Below are 24,703 nucleotides of genomic sequence, written 5' to 3'. Positions count from 1 at the left end.
TAACAAAAATAATAAAAAACGGGTAGAACTTATGATAATTCTACCAACATAAATATGATAATTAATAATGCAGTGTAGGCTTACTTCTGTTCATCTCTCATCATTCTTCATAACCATGTCACATATATTTTATTTTTACTTAATACTTTCGAATGATTTTAGTAACACCATACGAATCATTACCATAACTGTATTTCGAAGTTAAAATAAAAACCGGCCAAGAGCGTGTCGGGCCACGCTCAGTGTAGGGTTCCGTAGTTTTCCGTATTTTTCTCAAAAACTACTGAACCTATCAAGTTCAAAACAATTTTCCTAGAAAGTCTTTATAAAGTTCTACTTTTGTGATTTTTTTCATATTTTTTAAACTTATGGTTCAAAAGTTAGAGGGGGGGGGACGCACTTTTTTTTCCTTTAGGAGCGATTATTTCCGAAAATATTAATATTATCAAAAAACGATCTTAAAAAACCCTTATTCATTTTTAAATACCTATCCAACAATATATCACACGTTGGGGTTGGAATGAAAAAAAATATCAGCCCCCCACTTTACATGTAGGGGGGGTACCCTAATAAAACATTTTTTTCCATTTTTTATTTTTGCACTTTGTTGGCGTGATTGATATACATATTGGCACCAAATTTCAGCTTTCTAGTGCTAACGGTTACTGAGATTATCCGCGGACGGACGGACGGACGGACAGACAGACATGGCGAAACTATAAGGGTTCCTAGTTGACTACGGAACCCTAAAAACGGTACAACTACCATAAGCCAAAAACGTACTTATATATTGATATCGTTTACACTCGACTTATTTCCAATAAAGCCTAAAAAAGGTTGGCAATTCCTTGTTTATCGTATGCCGGTCTTGCCTTTCTCTTTTATGCCGGACTTTCTGAGTAGGCACAATTTCTAAGTTACATATTTCAGAACATAAGACTAGAAATTGAGCGCGTTTTGAGTAGATTAATAGTACTAGTCAGAAAGAACGGTTATTAAATGACTACGTTACATATAAAATATACAAATATTCCGACTGCTTCTATTTTATTTTAATTTTTTGCGGAACCATGTTGAACTCGGTGTTCGAGCTCGAAACACAAATCAAGATTATTGTTAACTAGTGTTCGTCCTAGGGATATGTATTGAAGACCAATGGCTTGAGGATGAAAAACTGGTATACCTTCGGAGGTGTGAGAGGCGTAGATATATAAACACAAAAGTTATAGTCAATAGACGGTCTTTCCGGGTAGACGGTCTTCCCCACACTGACCTTACTATATTATGAATTATTTATGTAAAGGCAAGCGCAAGTTTTCCTTCTTGCATTAGCTTGCTGAAGCAAAACTCAAGAGTTTTTATAGTAAAAGTTCCTGAATATCAACGCTATGACATGACAGAGATTTTATATTACAATTGGGTAAAGTTTTTATTGCAATGAATATATTAACAAAACATTTTTTTTATCCTGAAGATATCACTTTCCGTAAGTTGGCTACGGAATTATTTTTATTTTTTGCCAAGATTACTAAGCGTTGTTCTATTATCGTAGTCTTTCAGAGTCCATAAGCAAGATAAAGTTTTTCTGGATTTTCTCAGATTTATTTTACAAATCTTGGAATAGATGAGAAAAAATGTGTCGCAACTATATCTTGTCTCTCACACGCAGTGTATGGAACGTTCCGTCACTACATGTGCGGCCTTTTATATCAGCCTATAGATTATGGAGTGAGAAACAAAAGAATTGCGGTTACAAAGATACCCGTGGGCTGGGCACATACCCTGTGAAGCTGCATTTTCACTTAAAGCCTGACAAGATTTTATTTGACCCTGAAAGAATGTCGCTAGAAACCGCTTTCATATGGCAATAATGTGCGACGTTATATGTAATGGGGACAGCGTGTACTGGTCATCCGTTGATATATGTAGAAAATTAAAACGTGGTTTTCGAGAATCAAAATTTAATAACAAAGGTTTTAATACTAAAGTAAAAGTAAAAGTAAAAATCGTTTATTGTTGCACATAAACACAAAGTCATTTGTTACAAAAGATAGGTAAAATTTACATCCATTTGTGCATATCCTAATTATTGTTAACACAAATTTCCAGGGGTCCCCGCACTAGGCTAGGCCTGTACTCGCTACCTACTTTCCGCACAGCCAAATATAAAATAAAAATCCATGAATCTTGTGCCTTAATCGAAGTAGTCGATGTTTATTTTCTTTTTGCGTGGGACCTTGTTTTGTACTGGTAGCAATTATAGAACGGCCTCCTTACTTCTGTAAATATTTTTCACGGCAGAGCCTAGCAGAGAGAGAACAGACACCTTAATTAAAAAAAGAACAAAAAATATATTAGGCTATATCGGAACCAAAGACATGTAACTCCGTATAGACGGATAAAGTCTAAGAAAAAACGTACCTCAAAGCCATAGAGAAAAAGGTACCGTGTCCTAGATGGCGTTACACCTTTGGGGGACGCTCGGCTAGATGGCGCTAATATTTATTTTTACATTTTAACACATATCAAGCTAAGATGAAGCTAAGCATATGGGCCAAATTGTCAACTCTGACGTTCAAAAGTTGTAAGCCTGTGTCGAGAGATGGCACGGTGATTACACATTTTACTTTGACAGTAACTCTCTATAATACTCGATCCTCTTTGATCGAAACCAACTAAACAATACAGGAGAACTGCACTATAAACTGTCAGTAACGGACATGTCAACAACCGATTTCAGAACATTGTTATCGAAATGATGTGAAATCCTTCATCCTTTTTAATTTTAATATTATTTTGGGCATATTTGCGATGAAATCGTTAGAAAATTTAAAATAATTACTTCTTATTGACATCACTGACATTCAATGACTTTCGACTATGGAGATTAGAGATATACCTACTTAATTAATTAATTATATTAATTATAATTATAATTATATAATTTATTACTTACTTTTTATTATAATTATATAATTATATTAATTTAACATTCCATACTTTCGACGACGGGTTTCAAATAGTAATTCTTGCCGGTAAAAGAAATTAATTCAGCTGAAAATCCGCAACGTGGCGAGGGTCAAATAAAAACTTGTCAGGCTATACCTAATAGAGTCTGGCTAATGAAAGTTGAGCCCGAAAAAACGTGGCAATTTCAAAAAAATTGGAGCTGGCAATTAACACATTGATAACATGGTTTCCTTTTTATTAATTCTAATTAATTTACAGCACTTACTTTACTAATTTTTATGGTGTTATTCATTATTATTTATAGATTTCGCTGTTAACTTTTACCGAAATTCGTTAAAGTGACAGTCACACTGACAGATGGATGCTGATAAGCAACAATGTGTCAACCCACACGCCAACCATTTTGAGAAAATGGCGTCTAAAGATTTTTTCTCATTTTTTTGTGTTTCTCTTAAAAAAAATGTTTTTATATAGATTGTTGTGTTTTTCAGCTATAATACGTTCAGTAGTAGTGATTATTGTAGCTTAATTTCAAAACAAACTTCAATTTGACTGAAATAATGCCCTTTTCTTTTATTGCGAATTGTTCGACGACGTCAAACTTTTTCAAGACTGTGTTATGATACTTAACCCACTTTTGCTAATTGTTTAAAAATATCAATGAGTCTTAAATAAACATGTTAAAGCACATAAATTGTTGTTGTAAAATACTCTACCTATGCATATTTTTAACTTTATAAGTGTTAAGTAACATATCAGTCATGGTCACTTAAGTTATTAGGTATGTAGGAATCAATACATTATTTATTAATCAAACCTTTTAATGATTTTTCTACTCCGAACTGTTATTCGTCATTTACAGGATTGTGCGTATCGAAAAAACTGAAAACGCATTGTTTGGTTCTGTAATCATGGCAACGCATTGCATTAACCATACTGCGTGCGTGCGCGGGAAGGCTTTGGGCAGCTGAGCTGACAGTGCAAACCTTTGCAATACAGGAAACAGTGTGAATTTCGCGAGAATTATTAAAAAAAAACTATTAAAAACTAAGTGCATGGTCGTTGTAAAAGTATTGTATGCAATGGTGTTTAACTGACTCCAAAATACTCGTGGAAAGTACGCCACTCATATTTCTTGACCTCCTTTAAACGCCTGTTGAATAAAATACTATAAATTAACTATTAGAGTAATGATCATTTCTAGACACATATTTAAATTATCTGTGCTTTTTCAACAAAAAATCGTTACAAAAACCAAATAATCATCTTTAAAAAAAATAAACTACTTATCTAAAATATACAACAAAATATTTTTTTACGCTAAGAAATAGACTAAGTCATTTAAATTATGAATAACACATGACTTGTACAAGAACAAAACATAAAATATCTTTAACAAAATAATAAACTACCATTCAGTAAGTATTCAAAAATCAAACAATATTTTTATGCATACATTAACACGTCTTAATGTAATTAGTAATTATAAAAAAATAGTAGCTTATATTAGATTTTTATATAAACACGTACTTGCAAAAAATGTTTGCAAATTATAATAACGAATATGTATATTCATGACTTAAAATGTTCAATTTCGTACTGAATTTACCATTCATGTGCAAAAATATACTAATGGACTAAGTCATAACTTATTCAAACATAAATTAATATGAACAGTTATATTTTACAATATAGTGTCATGGTACTTACACCAAAAACGAACAATTTATGACCCGAATATAATTTAACAATAATGACTTATGTTTTATAACACGGGTCGTAGCATAAAACAACGAATAAAATATCATTTTGCAATAATCAATCAAGTCTCATAGTGGGTAACTATGTCATTTTTTGCGTTTTGCAAGAATGAGTCAAGTGTAAAAAAATCGTTGAGTCAACCCTCATAACACATTATTGTAATTTAAATATGTCTTCTGCCAATTACTATAATAAGTTAAGGTTCTTGACACATTTATGCAAAACAGGCAACACACGATAAAGGATTTGTGTTAACCTATTTTTTTACTTTTGGGATAGTGAAAATTTTCAAAATGAAAAGGTCATTTTTGCAAATAGAAGTTTAAAAATCCAGCTATAACATGGCATTAAAATCTCATTTTTTAGTTTTTGTGGGTTGACACATTATTGCTTATCACCATCCAGATGACAATCGATGATATGACATCCAGAGTTGCTGTTTTAAAAAAATACTGGGTTCAACTTTCATTAGCCAGACTCTAGTGTTCCAAGTTTTCACTTACCTATTGTTCGTGCGCAGATGAAAACACTTGACTTCCATACTTTTACTGGTACACGAATGCTCGCTCAGAACTGTTCAGAACACTAAGGCCGGCAACAGACAGTCTTAAAAATTCATAATGTTAAAAAATATTTGTATGCAACCTGTCAGTTCAAACTGACAGAATTTTCAGATTGAACTAACCTGTCAGTTCAATCTGAAAATTCTGTCAGTTTGAACTGACAGGTTGCAAACAAATATTTTTTAACATTATGAATTTTTAAGACTGTCTGTTGCCGGCCTTAGTGTTCTGAACAGTTCTGAGAGAGCAAATCTATCATACAAATATTTTTTAAGATTATGAATTTTTAAGACTGTTTGTGGCGTGCCTAAGGCTCCCCACAGACAGTCTTAAAAATTCATAATCTTAAAAAAAAACTTGTATGCAATCTGACAGTTCAGATCTGTCAGTGTCTTGTCAGTGTCAGTTTGAACTGTCAGATTGCATACAAGTTTTTTTTAAGATTATGAATTTTTAAGACTGTCTGTGGGGAGCCTAAGACGTGAAAACGCAGCTTAAAGGTGCGACCAAACCGCTGCTTAAAAAACGGTGACGGTACGGAATCGCAGTAACGCATCGTATCCGTACCGTTTTTACCGCATGCTCCCCACATCGCTGCTCAAAATACGCAGACGGTACGGAAACGCAATGACTTTCGTATGGGACACGTCGACGTTTCCGTACCGTCGCCGTTTTTTAAGCAGCGGTGTGGTCGCCCTTTAATGGATTTTATTTATATTTTAAGTAAGGAGGTTTGGCTTACCTTCCATACACGCTACTGCCACACAACAACAAATTTGCGAAAAAAAATTGTGACACAAGTCATTGTTTTTAATCAATTCGTGTTTGAGTGTCAAAGCGACAAGAACATGCTGAGATCGAGGATTTTAGGGCTCCGCAGGGTCATTTTTGCGGTACCTCAAGTTGCTGTACCACGTTTGACTCCCGTTAGGACATATAAAATCAAACGTAAGTGTACTTAGTTTGTAAAATACTTACCTATTGTATTTAAGAGTTTCACACTTCAGTGCCACATATTAGGATCACGACAAACTAGCTACACAAGTCCATGACCCAAAAGGTCACCAAGGACTTAAAAAAGACGTCTAAATTATTTGCATGAGGCTTAGATTTATAATGTCAATGGTATAGGGACTGTCAAGGTGTCAAATCGTCCATCGAGTACGTCCAAGACGAGTAATACCTAAAAATATAGTTTAACGCCGAGTGTGGAATTGAAAACCGAGCAAGTGAAAGGATTCTATAGTTGAACCACGAGCGAAGCGAGTGGTTCGAGAATAGAATCCTGAACTTGCGAGTTTTTTAACACACGAGAAGTACATTTGCACCCGAGTGTAACACAAAACTTTTCCCCTCACTATAGCGAGGAAACTACAACGCAAAAAATGCGTTTATCACTGCTTCCAGTAGTTCCACAGGTGGTAAATCATCTTTATTACTAGATTCACCTACTTTTATCAATTTTAAAGCAGTTGATTTGACTTTTTTCAAGGTCAAATTACTTTACCCACTAGTGGATAAAATGCGGTTTTACCCGCTGGTATTAAAGGACAAAACATGTGTTTCCGAGCTAGTGAGGGGAAAAGAAAATATCTAAATACATTAAGTAGAACCACAGAACACCCAGTCGCGCGCCAATACGGAAGAGCGATGGAGATAGGTAGCTATGGTAGCGATATTATCGTAAGCGTTGGTGCATTTGGCTACGTACAGTGAGCGGCAAAATTGCATACAGAAATTATGAATTAATTCATTGAAGGCCGTTTTCACATTATCCGATCCGATATCGGATATCGGACCGACATCCTACATCCGATAAACGCTTCCGATAGTGTCGGATGTCGGTCCGATAAAACGCATTGTTCCAAATCAATGAAGTATGATTTTGTATCAAAAAATATTTAAAAAATGGTTTATATTTAATAATTATAAGCACTATATCCTAAATATTATATTGTAAAATTAAGATAACGAGCATAAAAAATACTCAGTGTCAGGCAAAATAAATAATTTTACATTCAACTATATCTACTAAAAAATGAAAAAACTAGTATCCGCAATTCGGACCGATGCATTACAACCTTTTTTTTTCAATGGGAATTTTCAACTAATTTAAATTTCGATCATTAGCAGCTGTTTAATAGACGCCATTTTTGTCACGCACACTACTACAAACGTATATATACATTTTATACGCACACAAACAAATATTATCGGCCGACAACTGGCGGGGGGTCCGGCATGCCAAAAATGTCGGAAGCGTCCTGCCGATATCGGCAGTTCCATGGTGCCTCGGACAAAAACTGTTGTAGGAGAGTGCCATCGGCATTAAATCCGCAATTTTTGCGTTTTATATCGATTTTTAGTAATAATGATCTATTAAATACATAAATGAAGACCTGAAAGGGCATAAATCTTACATTTTACATCCTTCCTACATCCGATATCGGATCGGATAATGTGAAAACGGCCTTAAATTCGCCATGCACTTTTGCAGCTCAATGTATATAAGTGTCATCATCATCCTCCTTGCGTTATCCCGGCATTTGCCACGGCTCATGGGAGCCTGGGGTCCGCTTTGACAACTAATCCCAAGATTTGGCGTAGGCACTAGTTTTTACGAAAGCGACTGCCATCTGACCTTCCAACCCGAAGGGTAACTAGGCCTTATTGGAATTAGTCCGGTTTCCTCACGATGTTTTCCTTCACCGAAGCGACTGGCAAATATCAAATGACATTTCGTATATAAGTTCAGAAAAACTCATTGGTACGAGCCGGGTTCGAACCCGCGACCTCCGGATCGAAAGTCGCACGCTCTTACCGCTAGGCCACCAGTAGGCCTAGCACATGATGGCCGCGAGAGTATGTCGCCGCGAGATAGATGACACGTCTTCTTCTAACTGTATTAATGACATAAGGACGGGTAGTCTATCTCGCGGCGACATACTCTCGCCGCAATCATGTGCTAGGCCTACAGCGCTTCCATCCTTCTCTCCGAGCTCACTGTATAAGTGTACAGTCAACCAATTGGAACCTTGGCCACTCTACAACCATGTCAAAATGACACGCCGTAAGAAATTTCTTACAATCTGATTTATAACGTAACTATGACATAGTTCTATTCTACAGTGGCCTAGGGTTCCAATTGGTTGACTGTACCTACCGTGTATACAGATGAATCGCGCGTTCATCTGAAGATATGAACTGATAAAATCTGAAACTCCATGTCAGGAAAGTGATAATTTGGTCATTTGTCTCGCAGAGCCATGTGACGCTCACATGAACGAACTGCCTATCCCGTGCGGGCCGTGGCAGCCCTGGTACGACGCGAAGCAAAGCTTCTACAACAAGATCCTCATAGGCGGAGTACTGTGGTAAGATACCTCATGTTTAAATAATAGTACAGTCAAGGTCATAAATAAAGATGCAGAAACAGTGCCAATAATATGTATCCATAATACAAATACAAAAAATACAAAAAGTTTATTTCATTACCAGACATAGATAAAATATAGGAATTAAACAGTAGGTATAGTTACATTCAGAGATAAAATACAGTATGGTTAGCAATAGCCCTCACACTAGGTCAAGCCTGTGACGTGGGGGCTCAGTGAAGTACCAGAAGATTAATCAAAATGGCGATGCGAAGAATACAGATATAGCGAGAGTTTACATGAATCTTACCTAAACTAAAACTAATTATTAAGCTAATGATCAATTTCTGCAACTACTTTAGGAATGATATAAACTGTGCCAAGTGTCGGAGTGAGTCTGATAGTGTGTATGTGTGCGTGTGTGTGTGTGTGTGTGTGTGTGTGTGTGTGAGAGAGAGAGTTGTGCTTACTGCAAAGGTTTCAGTATGTCTTCTGTTGGATAATCTTAAACGTATTAAGTATTTGGGACTTTAGAGGTATACACGTCTCGTGAAAAGCAGTATTGTGTCATCCGGTATCAAAATTATTTCCACATTAAGTGTTAACACTGAATCCGCTCAGGATTACATTTTTGAATCACTCGATACGCTCAAAATTCAATTACATATACACCCTGTTTTTATTGAATTCCGTTAACTTTAAGGGAAGGTTCTTTAGATCCACAGAGAACCTCCTATAGAGTGGCAGTCTTGTATATTTGGTTCGCGATACGAGTCACCAGTGTTTGGGGTGCGAGGAGCGGGCGGGGAATGTGTTAAGCGCGCTGTGATTGGCCGTTTCAAGGACGGCGGGCAGTCGCGCCAGATGAAAAGGGACAGAAGTATGACTGTCCCTCTACTGACGCGTAAGTGGCTAATGTAAGTTGACCTATGCCGGCTCTGAATAAATTATAAATATGACTTATTTGTGGAATGTAATGCCGTCTGTTTTTAAATTTGAGCTTCTTGTTACCTTTCCACACCATTTCACACTACAGGTGGACATCTTTAAGGCATCAAAATACCCTTTTCCAATTTTTTTGTGCGAAAAACACGCGCTGCTTTCGGGTCTGTTACTTGGTCGATACTGATCGGGCACGGCGAGCGCCCGCGCTTATATCAGTGCAAATACTAGGAAGGCTGGCCACCGCGAGTCGTCTTGTAATAGATGTCTATAGGGGTTGGTCTGTGTTTAGATCAAATACAATTAATTTCTCTAAGAAGCTAGCGTCTTAACTCTTACGATAATTACTGAACACGTGTGTGACAGCCTTTACCAATTCCTAATGTTATTTGTTTCGACATGTGCCGTCAATCACTTGACACTAACTTGAATTTTATTCTTAAGGGTCTCTCACACTAATAAATTCATTTATTATGATTGTATGAAAATGACAAAAAAAAAATTTTGCGAATTCCTTTCCTTGTGGTTCCTGATAATGAACCTAGCTACGTGTCGATTTTAACGGAAAACAAAAAAAACACGGTGTATGTAGAATCCTTCGCTTCGGTCAGGATTACGCCTAGGGGGCTATTTTACCATGTACAGTGACACTTGACACTAACAATTATGTGCCTATATTTCTGGATTGATAAGTAACATTGTTCATCAGCATCAATAAATTATTTCCTGGTTGAACATGCAATGAAGGGCTAAGCGTCATTCTCGGGCGACAATTGTGAAATAGGCCACTGGCTGTAAATATGTAATGTTGCTCCCTTGTGACACAATCTACATTTTCCAGGTTTCTGTTCTCGTTCGCCATGATGATAATGACCGACAGCATTTATTTGCACTTCGCTCCGCCCTCGCACCCCGGCCCTCCCAGCGACATGGTGCAGGACTGCGAAGATGAATAGCTAAAATATAACTTGTGACCTCAGACTAGAGTTGTGCCGTTCTCATTTGACTATGGAGAATATTCTCCTAAGAGAACATTTCCCATACAAGCGGGAGAATGTTCTCGGGAACGGCACAACTCTACCTCAGACGAAGGATATTATAGACTTGACGCAAGCGTACACCCGTAAGGGACAGATATAGAATAATCGAGCGAATTAAGGAATCACTTTAAAAATGGCTGACAGTTTACCATAAACAACCTACGTAATTTGGGCGGATAATAAGCTTGACAAGTCACGTCCTTATTGTTTGCCACAAACTCGTTTGTGGCAACGGCGGAAAAGTGAAACTATGACAAAGACAAAAAATAACATTTTGCTCTCTGTCACTCTTATTATAATTTGTATGTGACCATCTCGTTCGGTAGTGGTATTATTATTTGGCTGTCTAGTCTATAGTATCCTTTGTTTAAGCTTGTGACGTATAATAAAGTTTGGTTCTTTGGCGATTAAGGTTTTTCACTTTCTCATTGTCGGGTCGAAACTTCGGAGGGCCATCTGTACTAAAAGACTTCGAACGATACACATGTGAAAAGGAAATTCGTCAAATTCGTAACTTGTGTCTGTGTTTTAATTTATCGCCACTCGTTTCGGACTTCCTCTTCTCCGCACTTGTATCGTAATGTACTATTTTATATAATCAACCTTATATCAGAATGAATTTACCAGAGTTTGAAGTCGAGCGACATACTGTTCCAAAATTAGTGCCATAGGGACAATTTGGTGTCCGTCAGGATGGCGTGAGAGATGTCTGAAGTCTGAGTCACAACATTTCCACCAAATAACTGTACCTATAGCGAAGAAAACTGTACCTCAAGCAATTAAACATTAAATAGATAGTTACATAGACACGCCGTTCTGACGTCAGCTTGGCGCGTATAGCCGTGTATCGCCCCAACGTGTGGGAACTATGTTCTGGAACATATATCAATAAACTGTACCTCACTAAACTGCCAATAATAACATTTAAATGACAAGTGATATCGGTCAATTCAACATTTTTTTTACTGCTCTCATTTACTTAAATAAATGACCTGTATGTTTGCCGACCAATTTGCAACAGGTGCTCGTTTTTCTCGATATATAAACTAAACAATGTATGAACCAGATGGGGTCATCATTACTTCAAAAACCTGATAGGGTCATTATTTCTAAAAAAATCTTAATATCGCGATGTAGGATTTTGAGTAGACTGCACAGCGCCATCTAACGTGCATATCATAAACAAAAGTAAATATGAGCCTAATGGGGGTCGTTATTTGAAGAAAAATCTTAACAGCGCGATGTAGGATTTTCAGTAAACTGCACAGTGCCATCTAACGTATATATCATAAACTTTAAAAAATTTGAGCCTGATGAGGGTCGTTATTTGAAGAAAAATCTTAATAGCGCGATGTAGGATTTTCAGTTGACTGCACAGCGCCATTTAACGTGCATATCATAAACTAAAAATATATGAGCATGATGAGGGTCGTTATGTCACACCTCGGACACTGGCGATCAAATATATTGAAAGAGGCGCATTCCTAGCACACAGTCTTAGCTCGTGTAGGTGAAAGCGTACTATGCTTGTATGAGTGAAATATGACAGGTTGACTGTTAGTGTTTTTGACAGGCGGTAACTGTGAGGTAACCGAGAGGGGGTGGGCGGCACTTTCAGCGGGGAGCGGGAGTGGCCATACTGTACGATAGTACTCTTTATTATACTGTGGTTATGTGCAGAAAAACCTTAAAAACGCGATTTAAGATTTTCAATACATTGCACAGCGCCATCTATCGTGCGATTCACAAACAAAGCGATTATTGTACGAGCCTGATGAGGTCGATAATTTCGTTATTTCAAGCAAAATATTATACAGTGTGATTTAGGATTTTTAATTATAATTATACAACGCGATGAAGGTGCGAAAGTAAAAAAAAATTGATTGACCATAAAAGGAATGATTATTGTCTTTATCTTGAATCTCTTATTTACAAGATCTCAGCTTCTTCACAAGTAGTTAAATTAGAATATTCCGATGATTATAATTCTACAAATAAAACACATAATATTTCAATCAGAATGTATATACAGCAATTTGAACTACACTTCACATAAACTGAAATGAACCCAATGCGGGCAACTGTATATTCTTTACGTTTCAGTTAACAATAATTTAGAGCCTTTCCACACGTGTACTTCATGAATTTCTTTGTATATACGGCAGTGCCTAACTAAAATACCATTCGATTTTCGCCAAATGTCGAAAACGGAATTTTCAGATTTTGCAAAAAATCGGTTTAGGCAGGAAACTAAATATAGGATTTTATCAAGAACACAGTGTAGAACGGCTCTAATATAAATAGCTCTTACAGTAGGTACATACAATGTATTGCTTTGATTCAGAAGGCGAGTCTCTCAACCCTTTGACCACCAACGACGTCAACAGATGCGGCTACAACCCAACGTACATTACGACAATGTTTACAATATTTAAATATGTAAGTGTGTACGGGAAAACGTCCCACTTTGTCGATTGCTATAAAGCCGCTATGTCAGTTATACAGATACAAGAAAATCTCGCCGTAAAACTGAGTTTAGACGTGCAAGTTATTGCTGCAAGTTTTGAGACAGAAGTATATACAAGAAAGAGATGCAGATATTTGCCACTCACTCTTACCTATAGTTGCGCCTTAAAACTTGCAGCAATAACTTGCTGGTCTAAACTCAGCTTAATGGTAACAGACAAATTTGGACGTTTTATTAAACACACTCACATATACAGACACATACAGATGTCAACATGTCGCCAATCACGACATATTAACGTGAGTACATTCGTATATTTAAATATGTCTCACGAAAGTTTAACATCTATAATGTTAACAATCGCGCCGTAAACGAACGGCTTGGTGTTCAAAGCATTAAGTGTCGTAGGTAAGTATATCTAGTGATAGACCTGTGGATATTTCATAGCTAAAAATATATATAACATGTATTGTTGTACTCTTTAGGACAGTACTGCGTTAAATAAGGCAATTAATTGAATTATTCCATATTCGGTAGAATAAAAGAATTTACGACATGTAATGTCAATGGTACCATTTCAAAAATAAGGTTTCCAAATTACATATATACTTTTTAACTTTTTACACGTAACTAAGGTACCTTTCTACTCAGAACGACACATACGTCAGACTGTCACATAACTCTTAACTGAAAAATTGCACTGTAATAGTATCAACATTTGCTTTCCTCATTAAAATTGACTTTTCTTGAATGGAAACAAATCGAAAGGCAAAACTAAAAGACACGTTAATTTAGGAAATCTCAATAGCAACACTCCGTATGTGTTGCAAAATAGATATTTATAATTTCCCAAATTGTAAAGTTTCTAAAATTTTCCCAATTTCCTGATGATATTTTACATTGAGATTTCTATATATATTGACACTAAATAAATACAAAAACTTATCTCCTTACTCCAGGTAAGTTAAAGAGCAAATAAATATCATTCAATATTCAGTTACGTTCTACAACGTAGTCGCCTTGAAGTCAACTGTGAACTTATAGTAATCTCTGTACTCTTTATAACAAATTCATGTTAGGTATATACAGCCATCTTTGTCTGAAATTCCATATACAAGAATTTTTTTTTTACAACTACATATAGGGAATTGAGCCCTGCTGTTTACTTTTTCGATGAAGTTTACAATCATCATCTGCTTTTGACAGGCCTCAATATTTCAAAAGATGATCCTAATTAGGTTGTACGTTTTTTAAGCCCTGTGTGCGGAATTTCACATACATTTAGCAGTATTGATCCTATCAGCATTTTAACCATTTAGAGCAGCACATGCCAGCCATTTGCACATAATATTAACGTATAAATTGACATAAATATTTTATTTTATTACCGTGGCATTTATTTTTTTCGTGAAATTGCCGGAAAGAAACGCATTTCAATATTTATTGTGATTGATGGTTATATTTTGATAACTTTTGTAAATATTCCCCGGGTTTTTTTTTCGTGCGGTTATAATATTTTATGAGAATCTATTGCATTGTATCATTGACATGCTAAAATATATCGAAAATTTTTACATTAAAAATATGGTCGTGCAAAGTTTATATGTCAAATTTATGGCCTAATATGGCAGTGAAGATTTCCAGTAAGGCTAAAATTTTCGAGACAAGGCAAATTTTAAATAGACCATGTGCGTTTACGTTACACATTTGCAAATTAACAGAAGTTTAAAACAGAATTCTTATTAAAGATACTATAGACTACTAATCCACAATAATTATTTTGAATATACAATTTTTTGTGTTTTCATAGCCCATAAATAGGTTAAAAGTAAAAAAAAATATCAATGGAGTTTGTTGCAAAACTTGCTCCGTAAAATCAGACTCAAGTATGCAGCCCACTTCATTGCTAATCTAACCTTACACGACCACTAAATCTAAAGCCTTACAATTAGGATACAAATGTCTGCGACAAGTCAAGCGAAATCAAGCGACTTCACTCGAGATTTCTTGGCACATCACGGCATTCACGACAAATTAGCGACCTATGTCATGCACTGTTGCCAGATATGTCAAGCGAAGTACGGCAACGTCGCATCCCAAGTCGATAACCAATAACCATGTCGACAGATATTTATCCCTAATTATATTCCTGGCTTATGATGGAATTCCATTTATCCAAGATCTTAGTCCAATATTTGCGTGTCAAGTTTTTATTAACTGTACGCTTTTAGGTGCAGATCTGCTGACTTTATGTGATATTCTCAAGTAACAGATTTAAAATTCTCGCTTAGCAAAAGGGCGATTTTTACTTGTAATATTATTGCAAGAACCTGTTAGGACATACATATGGTCAAAGACATATAATAACTCCGTATAGACAGATAGTCTAAGAAAAAAACGTACCTTAGTACCATACAGGAAAAGGTACGGTGGCCTAGATGGCATTACACCTTTGGGGTACGCTCAGCTAGATGGCGCTAATATTAATATTTGACATTTTAACAGATATCAAACTAAGAATATGGGCCAAATTGTCAAAACTGAGGGTCCAAAGTTTTAAGCTTGTGTCGAGAGATGGCAGTCTATGCTCTGTGATTACATATTTTACTTTGACAGTAACTCTCTATCCTCTATTGATCCTCTTTGTCTGGCAGTAGTGGCAGTAATTGTGTTAAGCGACAATGTGGTACTTACATTTTACTGGAATATGCCAAATAGGTATATAACCCTTGCAGGGTTACCATAGAAATAAGATTTTTTTGACAGGAGCGTACGGAAGGTTAAAAAATATGAGTCGCAATACACATGAGACAAATATCTTGGCCAAGTGGAATACCCTAAAGTAAAACTAATGTTAATACGGCTGGAAGTTATCTGCTCTCAGGCTTGGGTTTGGGAGGCTTGAAGTTCATCATGTTTTTCTTTTTTTTCTTCTTTTCGCCGCCGCTGCCCGATTGGAAAGTCTTCCAGCTGTCGACGCGGTTTTGTCGAGATTCCTGCAAAGATATAATGCGTATTTTACTTTTATTGGCTATCAAGGTAAAGGTGATTTTGATAGACGTGCAAACATATAGAAAAAAAAAACGGCCGTCAAATTAACCTGCTATGACTATAGGGAGCGTTTATGAACTGTGATAGGGACTGTAATGTATAGTTACTGAACTAGATCTACAAAATTAGTTTACACACTTCCAATGCAGCCTGCACAAGATCTAGGTAAAACACAGGAATGAATAAGAAACTGGTAAAATTTTGATAATTTTTTAAACGAAATATTTCCGCGTTAGTACTTATAACTAAGAGTATAGTCGACTTTCGTATTTATTACATTATTAACTGGGATTTAGTATTAATTATTGTTTCAATATTTAGCTAGCCATATGATAACTAGCCAAGTCAGACCTTAGGCTACAATATATCATCCTAAGTTTTAAGATGAAATGATGTTTTATGTTGTTATAAATAAATTTCAGGACTGAGCATCGGACTTCGCATACAGTCGGCCCAACGCCGACGCTAGTGAGACGCTCAGTGAGAGGGAGCCCTTCCCTTATACGCGATATAATCCGTTTCCATAGTTTTATTACACAATCGAATCAGCTCGTTATTCTGAGAAGAATGAGCCCATACACATCAGGTACAAAAAATTCGAAAATGTGGGTGACCTAATATGTGGAGATGGCCCCTATTGGTAGGGAATGTACTATCAGCTGCAAAAGTGCATGGCGAATTTATCAATGAATTCATTCATAATTTCTCCATGCAATTTTGCAGCTCACTGTACAGTGGGCCAAGGAAGTAGTCTACCAGTTTTGACAAAAGTTTCGATCGCTAAGGTTAACTTGACACATGCCATGACGTAAATATCAAATATAGACAGAGCAATTGTCACTGACATAATATTATTGCAAGCGGAAATCGCCCTTTAGCAGGGGGAAATTAGCTAAAATTACGGCATAATTAATGGAAGGTTTTTTTAAATTGAAATATGTACGTTATAGACCGAAGTTATTTTTCATCAACCCTCCCCACTCCTCCCTCCTCTGCGTCACCCCTCTACCCTCCCTTAAAGTGCCGAAAATGCGGTTTTTCTCGATTTCTGACAAAACTGTTGAAGATACAGAAAAAGCGCGTAGGAACGAAGTAATCCTTAATAAATTTACTACAAATCATTCATTAACACTTTGGTTCTAGCACTTATAGGTTTCGCGTGATCCATCACGAAAGTTGGTCCTTTACTGCAATCTTCTTTAGTGAATGTTAAGTTTTCGCCCAAAATGCATACGAAATAGTCGAAATTTGTTTGATATAACTAAAATATTGTAACTCATGACTAAAATAAAATTAAGGGGGAAAAATCACTACCATGGGTGGAATTTCCAATATGTCTTGGAATTCCAGTAACTATTTAAGACGTAATATTTTCACGGTAGTAGTCGCTAGGAGTACCATTGATCTATATAGTGTATCTATGACTGGGGATGAGCTTTTGGTAGCTGTTGGTAGAGCCCTGGAGTATCAATCCAGTAGCCGTGAGTTCAAGTCCCACCCATGGTAGTGATTATTCCCCCTGAAATTCATTTTCAGTTTATAATATTTTAGTAATATCAAACAGATTTCGTAAGCAATTTGGGAGAAAACTTAACATTCACTAAAGAAAATTGCAGTAAAGGACCAACTTTCGTGATGGATCACGCGAAACCTATAAGTGCTAGAACCAAAGTGTCAATGAACGATTTGCAGTAAATTTATCAAGGATTACTTTTTTCCTACACGCTTTTTCTGTATCTACAACGGTTTTGTCAGAAATCGCGAAAAACCGCATTTTCGGCTATTTAAGGGGGGGAAGAGGGGTGACGCAGAGGGGGGAGGGATGGGGAGGGTTGATGAAAAATAACTTCGGCCTGTAATGTACATATCCCAATCAAAAAAAATCTTCCATTAATTATGCCAACATTTTCATACATAACTTTCCAGAAGCAACGGACTACTTGTTGTCTCGTGACGTTCAAACGAACTTCAACCGTAGGGTGGTAAACCACACTTTTTGGTCGACTGTACCTCAAAGCTCTTGGCCCACTCCTTCTGCATGGACAGCTGCTCCTCCTGCTCTATCTCGGCCTCGCGACACCATAATAGGCTACTTGACCCTTTTTCAAAGTATGTCTTATATTATTAATTACTATCTAATTAAACGAAAAAAAATAGTACCATATTTTATTACAACTTAAAAACCCGCAAAAAAATTATTTAAAGTTTACTTTTACGTGATCAGGCAAAAACAACATCAGCCATATTAATCTATAGAATATCTATGACATGACGTCAGTATATTTAGAAAAAATATTTCACATTGTCACTAACCCGTCAAGAACTAAGAATTTTAATACAATAGAGATACAATAGAGGTTGCTTCTATGGAGATCAGATTACTACCTCTAATTTCCATAGTTGATCTGAATTATGTGACGTCACTCCGTTGGTCAACACCGTTTTCGGAGTCCATAATTTAAAAAACCGGCCAAGAGCGTGTCGGGCCACGCTCAGTGTAGGGTTCCGTAGTTTTCCGTATTTTTCTCAAAAACTACTAAACCTATCAAGTTCAAAACAATTTTCCTAGAAAGTCTTTGTAAAGTTCTACTTTTGTGATTTTTTTCATATTTTTTAAACATATGGATCAAAAGTTAGAGGGGGGGACGCACTTTTTTTTCCTTTAGGAGCGATTATTTCCGAAAATATTAATATTATCATAAAACGATCTTAGTAAACCCTTATTTATTTTTAAATACCTATCCAACAATATATCACACGTTGGGGTTGGAATGAAAAAAATATCAGCCCCCACTTTATATGTAGGGGGGGTACCCTAATAAAACATTTTTCTCCATTTTTTATTTTTGCACTTTGTTGGCGTGATTGATATGCATATTAGTACCAAATTTCAGCTTTGTAGTGCTTACGGTTACTGAGATTATCCGCGGACGGACGGACGGACGGACAGACAGACATGGCGAAACTATAAGGGTTCCTAGTTGACTACGGAACCCTAAAAACATACCAATACACAATTACTAATACACATCTTTAATTAAAAATACGCAGTCATCACGCACTTTTAATGCCCGCAAGCTATAAATATTGATTTCTTAAGTCAATTACTACAGAAAACAATAACTTGATGTGCTAAATTCGATACGAATCTAGTAGCCTATTACCTATATATCAACGCTCCGCGTTGGCATCGAAAACGCGAGTCTTCGTATTTGTTGGAGAAAACACACAGTGGACAGGCCCCGCGTGTGCCGCGCGAGTACTGGCTACCGCTGGCTCGTGGTCGTCAAGTTCGATACAACAAATACGTATCAACGTTCCGCGTTAGCATCTACAACGCGCGACTTCGTATTCGTTAAAGAAAACACACGGAGCACTGTTTCTCGTAACAGCGCCATCTAGCGACCTGTTCTCGCTTAACTTCGCTTAACCTTAGAAAAATTGCGTCACAGACTTTTCTAGAATGTCCCTAAATAGTAAACGCGTATAAACTTACCTCAAAGTTCTTGGCCCACTCCTTCTCCATGCTGAGCTGCTCCTCCTGCTCGATCTCGGCCTCGCGCTTGCGCTTGCGCTCCTCCTGGTCGCGCGTCTCCAGGTGCTGCCGCTTGCGCTCCATGTCCGCGAACAACTGGGAAATAAATTTCATTAGGCTTGTGTAGTAGATATACTAATAGTACAAAAGACACGATTCCCTGCACTGTAATAGACCGAACTACTCCCAAATGATTCTGCTCTCTAATACATTTGGTGCACACACACGCGCAACAGAATGGGAGCGAAGAGCCGAGTGACAATGACAGCAAAGCGATCCGTGTGATCCGACCGCAACCAAACTAGAACCGACTGACTCAGACCGAGACCGCGCGAAAACAGCCGATCAGCTCTCGGCTACGCCATATGCACAATTTGTCTCTCACTCTCTCGGTGTACTACTGTACTAAATGTCTTAAAAGAACGAACTAGTACACTTCGGAGATCGTACTAGTTGGGAGCGATCTTTTCAGGAACAAGCAGGCACAACTCTATAGTTCATGTTACATGCATAAAAAAGGCTTTATAATACGAGTATGGGTCTATGGAATTAAGTAAGAGCAAAAGATCTTCTGCACTAAACCAAGGGCGGCTCACTCCGCCTTCCGAGCTACAAGTACATGTATGATAGCGGCAATTTGTGAATATTAAAGGAGTGAGCCTTCTGTACTTATGCTACCTATTATATATTCTATGACTAAACGAAGTTGCCTTTTTTCAGCTCCGTCGAGCAGAAAAATAGTATAACTGCAAACACAGGTAATTGTCAGGCAAGACAAGGCCAGAGTCAGGATAGAATATTTATAGGAGTATAAGACCAATTATCAGATTACCTAAAATGTGTAAAGAAAAGACCTTGTTGAAAGTCTTTTCCTGACCAATGCTCTACTAAGAATTCATATTATACATAAATTAATGAATATTTGCAACAAATTTTCATTAGAGATATCTATAATTGGCTTAGCAGAAGAGCATAGTAATCATAGTATATACCTTCATCGTCATGACGTAAACAGCATGTTTGAACTTGTCGGGATCATCTTCAGGTATGCCCTCAGCTTGCCGAGACTCCTTTCTCTGCTTTTTCCTCTTCTGCTCTATCTGAAAACGTTAAAAAAACTATGCTTAACTCAAGGACATGTGCTGAGAATTTTGATTTAATAATCAAGGGGCTGGTGGGAGGAATGGCACCAGTTTTCAGCTAGGAAAAAACAATTTTCTACTACATGGATCTGAAGTAAAACCACAGAATATATAATAGTACAAGTACAGAAGGCTCACTCCTTTGATGTTCACAAAATGCCGCCTTTTTAAATGCCTACAAAATTCTAACAAAGAAACGAGCCGCACGTGCGCAGCGTCGGATGATAGGGTTGCCTATGATATTAAAACGAATTAATTCTCAGATAAAATATTATACTATATATTTAAGTCTCGGATACTTTCTAGGTATATATACAGTATTTATGTATTTTTGTTTAAGCCTTCAGCATCACAGGCCTTATTGAATTTTTCCGTGGGACTTAATCAATAAGATCTGTGTAAGATTGTCCTATTTTATTTATGACGTCTATTTAACTAAGCATTATTAGCCATTCCACACGTGGACATCGCATATGAACCTTAAAAAAACTCGCGGCGTAATGTAACAATAGAAAGTGCGAACGTGCGTTCCGTGAGAATGCGCGCCACCCCTGATTAGGCCGCGAACTCGAGCCGCCAGTATGTACTTGTAGCGCGGCGATAGAATCGCGGAGTGAGCCGCCCCTGGTAAAACTCTGGTCTGACATTTGTGCATACAACACTTAATTATATTCTACTAGCTTTCGCCAGCGGCTTCGCTCGCGTTAGAAAGAAACAAAAAGTAGCCTATGTCACTCTCCAGTCCTTCAACTATCTCCACAATCGCGTCAATTCGTCGCTCCGTTTTGCCGTGACAGACGGACAAACAAACAGGTACACACACTTTCCCATTTATAATATTAGTATGGATTATATTGACTGTCATGTCTGAGTCTCATACTTTATTGGCAACATGCGAGACGAGCGCAAATACAGATTAATGCTACATCATTGATGCAAGCGGAGGCTGAACTAATTTGATATCATAAAATTTAACATGGTGCCTATGATGAGGGCACCGCCAGTCATGCACATAGCAAATACAGTAATGAATATCTCACCATATGTTCAGTGCGTTCCTTAGCCTCCTGATAGATATCCAAACATTTCTTCCTCGTGTCATCATTCTCCAGCGTTTTCCAAGCCCGGTTTACTATCTCAAAGGCCTGTTGCGCCCGTTCCGAGTCATCCTGTAATGAGACACAATTATCTAGTTAATAAAAGTTCCATAAAATATTTAATATGAGGTTGGCTAGTCAAAGGATTGTACAGAAGGCATATAGTTTTTACCTGTCACATACGAATGTTGAGGCCCACTGATCAGTTCGCTGGAGGGTAATGGACTGTCAGTTAGAAATAAAACATGACAGCATTTAATAAATGACAATCTGTTGTTGTTTCCCTTACTTTCAGTCGATCTGGAGTGTCCTATAATATTTATTTATTTATTTATTTTATACTTATAGTCATTGTGCCCTTTTAGGTAGAGAAATGGACGCAAGAGGGCGTCACCAGCGCAAAATCAATGTGAGGCATTGCAATCGCAAAATTGACGGAACAACATTGTTTTCCGTAGGCCTGCCACTGACCACTTCTTTTTCTTTTAGGAAATTTTCTAGACTGGGTACTAGACCTTCTAGTGACATTTTATAGACACAGGCGTGACTGGTAAAACTTGTGCCAGCGAGTACTATACAAACCTTCAAAAATAGCCAACCACATTTTTGGTGTGAACAATAACAGACAAGAGGAACTAGGCCTTAAGGTGGCATTTCAGACAAGTGATGTTGTGAGGGTTGCTTTTTTTAAACCAAAAGAATCAGTTCACTTGTTTACCCCTCTCTGTGTACAGTGATTCTTTTATCTTTAAAAACACATCCATCAAAACAAATCTTTTGTCAAAACACATCCTTAATGAGACATAGTTTTTCTCATGAGATTTAATAAGTCTGGTTTCCTTATATATGACTGGTAACATATCGAACATTGTTTGATATATAAATCTATAAAAAAAATATTGCTACAGTAATAGCCTAGATTCACTGATAACCTAACATAATTTCAACCCATAATAATAGAGCAATAAATCATTTTTATTCTAAAACAAATGTATGTGCACATTGTAAATTCATTATTATGCACAAAATATTTGGTAGTATACTATTCATCAATATTTTATGGTAACCTGTGAGTGTGGTTTTGTGCCATTTCAGTTTAGTTGGCAATGCAAATGGTTTGATTTATAAGTAATTCCTTCATGAAGCATATATCAGTTTTGAGTTATTTAAATTCATAAGATTTTGTCACTTCACAGTAGTGAATATAAGCAATCTTAGTATTCAAAGTTACAAGTATGACATTGAACGTGTTGATATACTGTAAGAATTCATTGATATATAATCTTTTCAGCATCTAATCACTGATGTATCCTTGACTAACTCCGTGGAATTCTCCTAAAACTTCATTCTCTCTGGCATCAGTCCCATTTTTTCAATCCTTACCTAAATTCTGGAGCTTCGGGTCGCCACCAATTGTTATCCATTCCATCTGTGGATAAAAACGAAATGTTGACGGCTGTAACCGCCTAAACTGAGCAAATCCAATCCCGTGCAATGAGTTTTACACTAAACACAGTACATTTACAAAATCAACCATTCATATGATGTTAAAAATAGAAAAATTAATCAATCTTCTGCTTATTCCTGTTAGTATTCTAATGTTTTTCAAACGTTGTTATTGCTTATATCAAGTTTGATACAGGTATCTATAAAAAAAATCTGCTGAAGCCTATTGAATCAACCTGAGTACATAAATAGTCTTTTTACCTATATTTAAAAGAAAAAACAGACCACTAACCATGTTTTTGTCCGGATGGACAAGGATGGACAGCCTGCGGTACTTTTTCTTGATCTCATCAAGCGACGTATCAGGTTCTAGCTGCAACACTTCAAAAGGGTTCAGATTGAAATAAGTGGAGCCTGGCCGAAGTAGCCTGTCAATCTGTTGTTTTGGTGTCAACACAGAGTCTCTCTTCTCTATCTCCTTCACCTGAAAATTAAATATGATAATTCAGAATCCACATCGCCAATAACTGACATAACATGTGGTTTTGGGTCATAATCTACCAGTCAGTTCAAAATAACTCATAAAACAAGTCTTCTACTACTTTAAAATGGTGTTTTTGAACATTACTGGATATACGCCTGCTATTGATTTTATTAGAGATTCTACAGTTAATCTGTTACGTTTGCGCAAATAAGCGACCAAATCAAAAATAATTGCTCAAGTACATGGACCATTACAACAATTGAAAGCAACCACTCAACACTGTAATTTTATATCATATCATAGAGTAATTCAATAACAACTTATACCAATTAAATAATGTTGTCTTCGATTTGTATAACAAAACGAGAAAATAATAGAACTAACCTCGGAATAAAACTCATCAAACGACTCCACTGGGGCCGTGTGAGCTGACATCTTGACTTATTATAACGCACTAATAACTATGAAAACAACTAAATACTGTTAACTGCTTATTTCATTCACACATTGTGTAACATGGAAATAAAAAATTGATTGTTAGATGATTATTCCAAGATTCTCGTCGCGTCAGTTTTTCACGCACGAACAATGAGAACGTTTGACATGATAGAGACCCATATGCGTTTAGAAGCGAGACCTACATTCGGTATCTCTTTCGTTTCTAAGTTATAAGAAAGAGATAATAAATAGGCAAAATGAGAGAAACCCACGTGGTGATCAAGCTTTATTTTATCCATAGACAAACTATCCACAGATAAAGTATATTATTCTCTCAATCAATCAATCATCCACAGATAATAGTTATTTGTTATACAAGGGGGCAAAGTTGTA

General features: G+C 36.7%; 2 protein-coding genes across 2 annotated transcripts; one reads left to right on the top strand and one right to left on the bottom strand.

Moving 5' to 3' along the window:
- The first annotated feature begins 6,095 nt into the window (after window positions 1–6,095).
- Window positions 6,096–10,589, top strand: LOC125224915. Its single transcript, XM_048128433.1, has 3 exons — window positions 6,096–6,242; window positions 8,557–8,668; window positions 10,452–10,589. Exons 1-3 carry the CDS (start codon window positions 6,143–6,145, stop codon window positions 10,564–10,566), a joined length of 327 nt encoding a protein of 108 aa, XP_047984390.1. The 5' UTR covers window positions 6,096–6,142; the 3' UTR covers window positions 10,567–10,589.
- Window positions 10,590–15,639: 5,050 nt separating this feature from the next.
- Window positions 15,640–24,467, bottom strand: LOC125224738 (dnaJ homolog subfamily C member 8). Its single transcript, XM_048128181.1, has 6 exons — window positions 24,257–24,467; window positions 23,681–23,872; window positions 21,886–22,014; window positions 20,696–20,803; window positions 19,665–19,799; window positions 15,640–16,113 (listed from the first exon to the last, which is right to left on the bottom strand). Exons 1-6 carry the CDS (start codon window positions 24,305–24,307, stop codon window positions 15,988–15,990), a joined length of 741 nt encoding a protein of 246 aa, XP_047984138.1. The 5' UTR covers window positions 24,308–24,467; the 3' UTR covers window positions 15,640–15,987.
- Window positions 24,468–24,703: the final 236 nt, after the last annotated feature.

This window comes from Leguminivora glycinivorella, chromosome 3 (assembly GCF_023078275.1).
Source record: "Leguminivora glycinivorella isolate SPB_JAAS2020 chromosome 3, LegGlyc_1.1, whole genome shotgun sequence".
Classification (NCBI taxonomy): domain Eukaryota; kingdom Metazoa; phylum Arthropoda; class Insecta; order Lepidoptera; family Tortricidae; genus Leguminivora; species Leguminivora glycinivorella.
Note: the sequence above shows the minus strand (reverse complement) of the source record. Positions and strands in the feature narration are given on the sequence as shown.

Coding starts and splice junctions, on each gene's coding strand:
- LOC125224915 (XM_048128433.1), top strand. CDS start 6,143: ATGCTGAGATCGAGGATTTTAGGGCTCCGCAGGGTCATTTTTGCGGTA. Junction 6,243..8,556: donor TAGGACATATAAAATCAAAC/GTAAGTGTACTT, acceptor TTTGTCTCGCAG/AGCCATGTGACGCTCACATG. Junction 8,669..10,451: donor CTCATAGGCGGAGTACTGTG/GTAAGATACCTC, acceptor TACATTTTCCAG/GTTTCTGTTCTCGTTCGCCA.
- LOC125224738 (XM_048128181.1), bottom strand. CDS start 24,307: ATGTCAGCTCACACGGCCCCAGTGGAGTCGTTTGATGAGTTTTATTCC. Junction 22,015..23,680: donor TCCATCCGGACAAAAACATG/GTTAGTGGTCTG, acceptor GTCTCATTACAG/GATGACTCGGAACGGGCGCA. Junction 16,114..19,664: donor AGTGGGCCAAGAACTTTGAG/GTAAGTTTATAC, acceptor ATATCTTTGCAG/GAATCTCGACAAAACCGCGT.